The 11,295-nt window shown below is 41.7% G+C and overlaps 1 protein-coding gene across 1 annotated transcript in view; it reads right to left on the bottom strand.

The window, feature by feature from the left end:
* Positions 1-1,529: 1,529 nt before the first annotated feature.
* The window catches only part of LOC117183035, an 11,209-nt gene continuing 1,443 nt past the window's right edge, over positions 1,530-11,295 (bottom strand). Inside the window, exons 3-6 of the mRNA XM_033376179.1 lie at positions 11,039-11,129; positions 6,362-9,778; positions 5,300-6,220; positions 1,530-5,182 (exon numbers count right to left, since the gene is read on the bottom strand). Coding sequence (XP_033232070.1) covers positions 1,530-5,182; positions 5,300-6,220; positions 6,362-9,778; positions 11,039-11,129 — 8,082 coding nt within the window. The remainder of the gene's footprint in view (positions 5,183-5,299; positions 6,221-6,361; positions 9,779-11,038; positions 11,130-11,295) is intronic.

The raw sequence follows: 11,295 nt of genomic DNA, 5'->3' as shown, positions 1-11,295 counted from the left end.
TTATTTTTAATTTTAATCAGCATCAAACCGAGCAAAATCGAAATTAGTTTCAACGGCCCCAAGTCGGCACTGGCCTGCGTCCTAAGTCGGCACTGGAATGTGTCCTAAGTCGGCACTAGATTGTGTTCTAAGTCGGCAAAACCACAGATCTCTAAATATTTTTAAAAGTTCAATCGATTAAGGGCATCGTTGTATGTGTGTTACTTTATTTTGTCGTATTTCAATGCCATGCCGCTCTTCTCTTGTGTTTTTTTAGTTTGTTTGTATTTTGACTACATGTTGCTTGCCCCTGGTATGTGTTCTTTTAATGCCTGTATTTTCTTATTGACTATTCGGTGCCAACTTAGGACCACCATTTTGAGAAATAGTAAAAATTGACTTCTTCGCTTTGCATTTCGACCGCGGTAACTGACCAAAGACATCAAAGCGCCATTAAATCCTGTTTATCGTCCGTTTTCGACAAAAACTCTTACTGTGCCGTCTTAGGACCACTCTCCCCTACTAATTATGAATTTCAAATAACAGATGAACGCAAAAAGCCGAATGATTCTAATTTCGATTCTCCGGGTTGAAATTAGCGCTTCATTGAGACATTTCGATGATTGTCATCCTCGTAAACTCAAGTCGCACCCTTACATCGCCCCTCGATCCTAACTATTAATAATACTCTTTATACGTTCAACTCTTTTATTTCAATAATTTATTTTCTTCACTTCGGAACCTATTCGTTAACGTCTAGATAAATCCTTACAATTAAGCCGACGTAATTAGCATACTGTATTTGCGCAAGTCTTGTTTGGTTTCCTACCATGAAATAATCCAGGATCAAAATTATCGTAGTCTAATTAGAGATTTCGTTTTCAATCTCACTGAATTATTCAAATAGGTCAGATCCTTGAAACTCGTAACAAATATTTCCTACAAAGACACCTCTACATCATCTATCGGATCATTTTGATCTTACGTCTTTGAGAATATCTTTGCCTTCTCAGCTCTACTCCAATATGAATTACATTCACAGGGTCACTCTTTTCTAATTCTACAATCAACTTAAAAGAAAAAAAAGAAGACTTTCAAGTTCCGGAATTGGTAACCAAAAAGAAGTTCATTCCTAATTATTGTTCGATAAATCCTAACGTCCGATTGCACCATTAAAAGCAAACGACTCAATTCGACGCGAAATATCATAAGCGTTTACGAGCAATTTGTACGGCTTTAGCGCTTTGATGCTACTCACTTGTGCTCTCGTTTCTACTTCCATTTTTCCCCCCTAGCGTTTCTCAATTCCACTTTAAGTTTTCAATTCCCTTGATCGGACTTGCTTTCAAACTCACCGAACTCGGATACAAGCTTGTTATTAAACTAGGGTTCTTGACTTTCGATTTTTCTCTATAGAAAATGAGATTCGATGATGCTATTTAGTAGCCGAGTTGGCAAGTTTTCGTTGTGTTCGAGCATTAAACGCTGTTTTTAATTGGCTTCGTTTCTATCATTTCATCCTCCCCCCCCCCCCTTTCTCGTAAATATATTTATTGCTGATCTTCCTCCTGCTCCTCTTTTTCATCCCTAGGATCGGACATTTCATCACCAACACCTTCAACGTCGAGACTCTGTCCCGGAAGCAGAGGCGGTGGAAGATTCGCGACATCAAAGCTGGAATCAGTACTAGAGATAATCTGACCAACCTTGATTTCCAAATCCACCGAAGCCCGGTGTCTTCTCTGCTGTCTTTTTCTCCTAAAAGCTCTCTGTCCCCTATCAGGAGTGTGAGAAGGACTGTCCATACTCGACGAAGTGTCTCCTTCACTCTGAGGACTTCTATTCGAAGAATAAGGCATCGTCTTTGTTCTGATTTGCGCCCTGACCTGCATTGGAGGACTAGAAGTTGTCGACTCGCCGCTTAAACTAGTCGTCGAATAGTAAGGCGTTGACTTTGCTCTGGCAGGAAAAACCACAGGTCGCTCTGTAGATTTGGTTCCAGGTTTTTGTTCCTTGAGTTCAGAATGAAATCTACTGATTCTTCCAGATCGTTTGGAGACATCAGCATTCTGAGGATGTATTGGCTCATCAAAAGTCCATTCCTCTTCACCACATCTCGACCTGGAAGCCAAGCCTGCAAATCTTTCATGCATATCTTCGCCACTGTCTCCTCGAATCACTTCCATTCGAACCTGATCAACACTGGGGTACTTCATCGCTGGTACATTATCGTACAACTGATCCTCATCCTCCTCTGGAATCGGACAGGGAATATTCGGAATTTCAACAACGTCGGGGAGTACATCATAGTCTTCTCGAATGGTTTCAGCATATTCGTTTTCAAAAGTGATCTTGGGCGGAGAAATATCAACAAATGCCTGAGCTCCAGTCTCATCTTCAAATCGTCGACGATGCTCATCAAACTGACTCTCCACAAATTTTCTAGCCTCGTCGAACTCATCTTTCCCGGAGTCTTCATCCTCACCTATCATTTTTCCTCTGTCATAGGAACCACTCCCCATTGGGTTCTCTTCATCCGGCAGCGGAGGACTTTCAACATGTTGACACTTTGAGTTTGGTCTCATACTTGTTCCACTTTTCTCCGAGGTTGTTGTGTCACTCTGGCTTTTCTCTGTTGCCAAGTTGGCATAAAATTGTTGAGGAATGACGGTGGTGCTACCAGACCAGTCGGAGATGGAAGCTCCTAACTCTGCGAGTGAATTGTCATCGGATTTTGTACCAGAATATTGACAAAACTGACGAACGGTGTTGTTTGAGCTCGACCACTCGGACATCGAAAGTCCCATGGATGTGTCTTCGCTGTGGGATGAACCAGTGATATTAGATTTCGGTTTTACGGCAATCTTGACAGTGCCGTCAATAGTTGTTGCTGAAGCTGAACTTTGTCCATCCTCCAGGAAAACAGAGTGCAAATCTTCATGAAGTGTTCTGTTTTCGTCACTAGAATCGCTGTCCTGATCGACTCTCCCAGTTGTTGTATCTGTGCTATCAGTGACAGTAACTTTTACAGCTTCTTCTGGTTTGATTTCCATGTAGAAAGTCTCCACGTGACTAACAACTGGTGTTTCGAAAAGAGGAGAACTGGGAGGAGTAGGCCAGTCTTCCGATGACTGCAGCTGAAGTCTAGCTCTTCTCGTTTTTGGAGACTTTCCATCATCATCTTGAACATCGATCGGAATGTCTGGAAGTTCAGAAGAAGTTCTACGGTCTTCTGAAACTGAAGGATGCGCTGCGCCAGAAGGTGGATCGGAGGATAATGAAGGTTGGTGATCGCTGGATATCAGAGATTCGTCTTCAATACTCGGAGATCTAGAACTCGGTTTAAATGAATCCTCCATGTCGCTCTTGTCCTGCTCAGAAGTCGTCGAGCGCTCGGAAATGCGGGATAAAGTACGAGACAACGAAAAAGCCCCGTAATTAGCGAGTATTTCAGGCCCTACCGGGTAGTTGAAACCGCCCGGGAAGTCGATAAGATCTTCCTGAAAGCTGTCTTCGTTCGCACCGTTGCTATCCTCTGATTGAGACTGATGGTGATTGTTATCATCCGGTGGCATCCAACCTTCTTCGAGACTTGAACTTCCCGAGCTTTCTAAGGGAAAGGGTCTCCAGGTTGAACTCAACTCTGGTTTAGGATGAAGATGTGAACTACTGCTGCTTTCTTCTTCCATGGAACCTTCCTTCCGAGACTCTCTGATCATAGCGATTTCTCTTCTGTCAATAATTGGCTGCACCTGACCAATGCCAAGAGGTCGAGCGATAGAACAGGAACTGGAATCTGGATCTTCTCTATCTGGAGTCCAGGTATTGGTGTCTTCACTTCTAGATCTCTCAGTGCTTAACCTCAATTTCCTGTCCACTCCCAACCGATGAAGATCCAACGTGTCGAGAGATTCTTTGCTAACTGGTTCGTCTTCAGGCAGGTCCTCAGCGCCTTCTTCCTCCTCCTTCCTCATCTCCAAATACTCTGGAGTCAGCTCAACTTCCACAAGAGTCTTCTCGTCAACTTTGTCAATTCCATAATCTGGTGAACTCATTTCACTATCACCTCCCTGCACCTGCACCTGAGTATCTAATGCATCTAAAGTGTCCTCACTAGTATCTCCAGAATCTAGTCTCCGCTTTTCGTGAACCTCAATCTGGTAGGTTTCCTGATCTACTACCTCCGGGTCTTCATCACTGGACCTCGCTTCATCGGAGCATTCTTCTATCGAAATCTGTATTGGCGACCGAACCATATCCGGAGGATCTTGATTGATGTTGTAAGGTTCGGGCAAACATTTGTAGCCTCCTTCTACAACACTGACAGTCACATTCGGCACTTCTTCCTTGTCAACCGAAGCTCGGGGGCTTAGCGCTCTAATCCTTTCCTGTATTACTCTTGCAACGATATCTTCTTTATTGAGTTCAACTGAAATATCTTCCATCACTTGCACAACATCTGGAACAGATTGAGAAGTAGTTTCTTTCTTGTTATCTACTTTTGCTGTATCAGATTTTACCCCTTCTACTTTCTCTTTAGTTTCTTCAAATTCACCATTCGATTCCACTGAACTCTGATCAATAAATCTAGTCGAAGAATCGACTTTCAATTGACTGAACTCAGATGCATCGACAGTAGCAGTTGAAATTTGCATTTCGACATCTTGTTCATAAGGAATCAGATCAGGACACGTTGATATTTCATTGTTCTCCGTTAAAGGCGATTCCAAATATTGTGTTGACGTTTCTGTCACTGATAAAGAGTCCGTAAATATCTCTGGAATTGTCGTATGATCAGTACTATCAGATCTATGATTTGGTGAAGCTTCAAGCTGAGTCGATTGTCTAGAAACTGGTTGCAGAATTTCCTCCCGCTTTTCGTCTTTTTCAGCTTCCTCTGACATGTCTACCGTGTCATCTTTACTAGAAAAGGCATTAACAGATGGTAACCTATGCAGAGCAATCACAGGAGCATCTAGTGATTTTGCTCTACGCTGAGAAGTTGGAGACTGAGTCGCACCCTGACGTTGCAAGGTTCCAATTCCACTTCCTTCCGATAAACCTAATTTTGCTCTAGCAAATAAAATTGGACTCTGTCCAGGTTTACGCAGAACAACGGGACTTTCCGCAAGTTCTTGCACAATTGGTGCCTTTTTCATATCTTTCTTCTTTATTGGGGATTTCGTAAGGTCAGATGAGATGCCTTCATTAGGTCTTAATTCACTTTCAAGAGTTTCCTCAAGAGGGGGAGGTATAATGTCATCAAAACTTGACTCTATTGCAGGCTCTTGCTTCGAATCACTCTTTACTTGATTAGAACCCTCAATAATAATTATTTCTTTTCCAGAATCAGGCCTATGTTTCATAGAGGCTGATCTTTTTGGCGATACTTTATCAACAGAATCCTTCTTTTCTGTGCTTCCCAGACTCTTAGAAATTCCAAGGGACTTTGGCCTTGGCTTGTCACTTTTCAAATTTCCTGCACTCTTAATCATTTCATCATCGACAGAAGCAGACTTTCCTTTTGTCTTTTTACTATCGTCCTTTTCATCTCTAGAACATGATAAAGATCTACTGTCTGATAATCTTCCCACCGACTTTGACCTTGTTTTCTGGACAATGCTGACTTCCGGTACCACATCAGTGGAATCTATAATAATAATTTCCTGGGGCATTTCTCCAATCTTGAGTTTTGACTTGTCTATCTTTGAACTGGCAGGAGAAGTCTTCTTCACAGTTGGTTTATCACCTTCCAGAGACTTGGATTGCTTCTTAAAGTCCTTCTTTGGCTCGGACTTGGCTTTTTTCATCTTTTTGGGAGAAACATCCTGTACGAAATGTTTAATTTCGCGATCAGGGGACAATAAAGTGTCAATAGGTGCTTTTTCCTCTGCCAATGAGAGAGACTTTGAACGCAAAGGTTCTGCATGTGGTCTCAACAAGAAGGGAGTGAATTCGGGAACCTTTAGGCTATCTAATTCTAAAGCAGGTTTCACGGGAACTTCATCAAGTGGAAGATCAGCAACTGGGTCAACAAAATCATCAAAACCAGTATCAATGATTTTTGGTCTAGCAACTTTAGTCGCAGAATTCTTATTAGCTTCTGTGAATCTGGACTCTATTTTGTCCAAGATTCGTTTAGTCTTTTCCGGAATCGTTGGTTTTTCCATAGCTTTGGGCTTGACTACTTCAGATTTTTCGGGTGATACGATTAGCTTTGGCGAAATTTGTGTACTTTTCTCTCCTTTAACTACGCTATCAGTCTTGTCCTCAGAATGGTCAGTGATTAAAAGTCTACTAGGTACATTTCTCAACGGTAATATCGGTTTTTCAGGAATAGGGGGCTTTTTGGCACCAGGTTCAGGCGGTGTAACCGGCATACCGATATCAAAAGGCAGCGAGGGTATTTCAGGCAAAGGAATCTTTTCGATACTGTCTTGCTTCTCCAAACTGTCGTCTGGCACTTTAAGCCTCTCCTTCTCTCGTCGCTGCAATTCCTGTTTGATTCCAAGCCCGACGACGTCCGCAAAATTGAAACCTACCTTATCCTTCGACTTGTCTAAAGAAGAAGATCGCTTCTTCTCAAGAACTGAGACGATCGTAACAAGAGGATCAGTTGGCGATAGCTTAGGTGAGACTTTGGGAGAGACCTTAGGAGAAACTTTAGGTGAGATCTTCGGTGATCTTTTCTCAATAACTGAAACAATCGTAACTATCGGTTCAGTGGTGGATAACTTGGAAGACTTTTTATCGAGACTCGAGTACTTTGTATAGGTTCTATCACCTAAGGAAGCATCGGATTTGCCTCGATCTAAGGACATGGTCTTTGGAAAGAGTCGATTGGGCGATGGACCCTTTCCAGTAAATTTCGTGGGGCTCCTATCAGTTGGTGACAAATTGTAAACAAATGTCTTACGCTCTGTCGGTGATCGTTTTGAGCCCGAGCTTAAATTACTCTTAGATTTATCTAAGGAACTTAAAATTGACTTTGGTTTATCGGGACTTACTAAAATACTTCTGGGTTTTTCGGGGGATAATTTGGCGATGGGTTTATCTATTGGTGGAAGTTTTGATAAGTCTATACAAGTCATATCTGTAACTGTCTTTAAAGGCAACTGCGGCAATTCCTTCGCAAGGGTCTTCACCTTGCAAATTTTGCCACTATCCGATTCAGATTTCTCATCAGAGGCAGTACCATTCATCACATGTCGTTTGTGCAAAGTATAGGGGATGTCAACGACGGGTTTCTGAGCACCTACTCCATCAGTAAATGCGTCTTCATCGCCGGAATCGGCTGGTGTGAGATCTATCGACTTTTGGTGCATAAGCATGTGTCTCTTGCTGTTGGAACCTATTCTAGATCTAGCAGGATTAGGATCACTTTTTGTGCGTTCAACAGAAACATGGCCGGGCAAGTTGGAATCATCAAATCCGACAACGATCCCTCCAATTATCTTCGGATCGTACTCAGTGAATACTGTCTTCGGTTTCGAAATCTCTATTTCATTAGGAACACCTATCACAGTTTCTGTTCGCGAATCAATTGAGAATTTCTGACGCTCCTTCTCTCGCCTTTCATTTTCCTTCCTAGCTTTCTCCAAACTTCTCCAATCATCTCTTTCCCTTGGCTTCTCCTCGGAAATTCCCTTCTCCATCTTCCCGTTCCTCCTCGTGTCCCTATAATCAAGCTTCTCAATATTTTTCTTTCTCTCGTAATCTTCTCGCTGTTCCACGTTATCAAAACTCTTGTTCTCTTTCGAATCAAACCGATCCAGACTCTTCCGCTCACGCGAGTCCAATTTCTCGAGACTCTTCCGATCCGGTTTGCTCTCTTTGGTACTAAATTGCTCAACATAACTTTGTTCTAGAGAACTCATCCGTTCAATAGCAGCAGGATCAAAATCAAATGTCGGACGATCCCTAGAGTCCAACCTTTCAACGCTTTTACGCCTCGATTCCTTCAAATACTCGAAGGGACTTTTGTTGCCAGAATCTAAACGCTCCAAAGTGTGTCTCTGACTATAATCTAAGGGACTCTTAGGACTTTTTAGACCCTTGGGACTCTTCGGACTTTTTCGCAACTCGCGATCGAGTCGTTCAATGCTCCTCTCTCTACGTTCTCTAGTCTCCTGTTGACGATGACTCTTTTCTCTATGGACCCTATCCAAATTGTCAAGACTTTTACGTCTCTCCTGCTCAACATTTTCACTATAATCACTTCGGTAAAAGTCCAACTGATCGCAACTTCTTTCCCTTGTATCTAGCCTCTCAATACTTCTTCGCAATTCAAAAACGTCATCCCGCTCGACACTACGTCGCCTATAAATCTCCCGCGAATCTAACCGATCGATACTCCTACGTTCTCTTCGTTCCCTAGAATCGACTTTTTCCATCCTCCTAGCCTCTCTCGAATTCTCCCTCTCAATTCGCTTTCGCTCCTTCTCTTGTATCTTGGAAAAGACCTTATCTACTATCGCTTCCGCCTCGCGCCTTCTATCCCGAGATTTATTACCTCGCCCTAAGCTACCGGTTTCCACAAACATCCGCGACGAATTTTCCTCTAAACTCGCAATACTTTTTGCTCTTACTGTCCTAACAGATTTTTTATTCTCGACAGGGCTGAGACTATCATCGATTCGCGACTTTGGTCTCATGATTCCCTCATCTCGCAAAACCTCTGAGTCGACATGAGTCATTTTATGTTTCGGCTTCAGGCTCTTCAACTCATTCAATACAGTCATTTTTTGCTTCTGAACCTGTAATATCACCGGGTCTTTTTTATTCGAATCCTGATGCGGAAGCGGGGGTTTATTTTCAACCGAATTTGCGTGTCTCGTCTCAAATTTACGTTCAATCTGTGTGTTTGATCTTTGAATCCTAGACTCAGTGATGACAAATTCACCTTCTGATTTCGCAATGGCTGAGTACCGATCGATGGACTTGGTTTTAATATTCTTAAGGTCAGTGAGCACGGATTTGAATAGCTGTTTATCGGTGGATTTAATCGAGCGATGCTTGACGAAGGAATCAGTCTCGGAGTCCATTTGGAACATCTCGGGCTCGATTCCTTCGTCACTATTGTCAGACATCGGTTCATTCTCATCATGGGGACTGGAGTAGGATTCTGGATATTCAAATTCATGCTCTCGCTCCAACAACTCGTAGGAATCGTGTGAGAGATCATCGTGAGAGAGATCTCCCACCTGACCGGACTCCTCGTGTCCGGACTCGGTAGACAATGACGATGTTCCGGGATACGAACTGCTGTAAATTCGATCCGGGACTGAATCGTGATCAAGTGAGGGTAATTTGGAGCTCGCGGCACTGTAGGAGCGCTGGGTCTCGTCATACCGCGTGACGGGATTATCAAGTTCTCCTTGGGATGGCAGTTGGAATGTCGTTAAGACCGATTCCCCGGAGGATTTCGCCTCTTTCGGTCGCGCTTTGCCCGAATCCTCGAAGCTGGAAGCGTACAATTCACGGCAGCTAGCCGATCGCTGCCAAGGATATCGGGGCAAAGGTCGCGGCGGTGGGAATTCAGGGGAAGATACGCTGTTAGAGGGGCTGATACGACCTGCTGTTGTAATCCGCTGTTGACTGGTAGCATGCGATTGTCGCTGAACTGGGACCTGGCTCGGGCTGGCAGGCGAATGCACGTCGATAGAGGTGAGCGTCCGAAAGGACGTAGCTGTGTCGTCGCGACGGTGACTCGTCCCTCCCATCGAGACACTCGTCACAGTCGTCGGAGAATCCAGTGTCATCGAGCCGCATGACAGAGACAGAGCCGGGGTTCCCAGAGCTGTTATTGTAAATCATTTTTCGTTCAAATTCACGAGAATTCAGAGAATTTTATTTAAAATTAAGAAAACAAGGATGATGCGAAAGAAAAAGTGAAGCAACTGGAGTTAGAAACTTGGGGAGGTGCAGAATGAAGACAGAATAAGAACGAATGATGAAATGTGCAAAAAAGCCTAGGAAATGAAAGTAAAGAAATTGATTATTATCGTGAGTGCACTTCTAAACTGGTGCGGAAATAATATGCATTCGCTTCAAAACTCTAAAGCTTTCACTTTTCAAGAATAGGCATTCGAGACATTGCTATTTAATATGTTTCTACTTTCTCCGGGCAGGGCCTAAAATGTTGCGTAATCCTAATATTTTTAAAGTCATTCTATTTTATTTGTTGAAAATAAATTTTCTTGGATGAAAACTCATATTTCAAACTTTATTTGTTTTTGTTTTTAATTAATAATTTTAATTGAACATTTAACTATACCATTTTTGGTGAAAATGTATTGCTTTTTATTCGAAAATCTTACTGTTTTAATGATTTTTATTCGCCTTGAACATTCTATCATATCAAAATTCCGATTAACGATCGCCGATAGAAAATTAATTTTTTTTAACTAAAACTAAAGCTATTTGCTTTAAATTAATTTTTTTTCTTATTCATTGAAAATTCACAATTTTAGTTGAAAAGTTAACAAGTTTGCTAAAAATTTGTTATTTTTATGTTTGGAAATTTAACTGCTTGGTTGAAAATTCTTCTTTTTTGTAGAAAAGTTAATGATTTAAATTGAAAACTTACCTAATCGAATTTTGGTCGAAAATTTATTTTTTCTGTTTGAAAATTTAACTAGCTGGTTGAAATTTTTTGAAATTTAATCTTTTTTGGTTCAATTCAACTGCTGTTTATTACAAAATTTTATCTTTTTTAGTTGAAGTATCAACACTTCAATTTTTCGTTGAAAATTCATCTCATCTGGTAAAAATGACGTCCCCTTTGGTTCGAAATTCAACTACTTGTTTAAAACTTGAACTACACTGTTTGTTATTTTTTGTTGTTGGTTACCAATTTATGCATTTTATTGAAAATTCTTTTTTTTTTGTAGAAAATAAATTATCTTAGTTGAAAATCCATCTGTTTGGTTGAAATTTCAACTATTTGATTAAAAGTTAATCGACATCCGTCTCTCGATTTAGTCACAGCGTGGAGGGGTAGTCTGAAATACTTTCCAATTGGAAAGCATAATATTGCGCAACATACTCGACTAATTACTTGTGCACTGCGGTCCTTCCGTGACGAGAGTCGCAACCGTCTCTCGCCCCTTGAGCTGAGAAACTACGTGGACCAGCAGTTCTAGGAATTGCTAAACCGCGAGTGGCTAAACCGAGAGTAGGGTGCATTGCCTTGAAAATGCAATATTTTTAGTTGAAATGTTAGGAATTTAAAGCGTTTCAAATTGAATTTAATATAGTACCCAAATTTTGAAACATTTTAGGCCCTGTATCGAGGTATCCAACAAAAATCAGATT

The sequence above is a fragment of the Belonocnema kinseyi genome, chromosome 2 (assembly GCF_010883055.1).
Source record: "Belonocnema kinseyi isolate 2016_QV_RU_SX_M_011 chromosome 2, B_treatae_v1, whole genome shotgun sequence".
Taxonomy (NCBI): Eukaryota; Metazoa; Arthropoda; class Insecta; order Hymenoptera; family Cynipidae; genus Belonocnema; species Belonocnema kinseyi.
The sequence above is the reverse complement of the archived record's forward strand: the minus strand, read 5'-3'. Positions and strand labels throughout refer to the sequence as shown.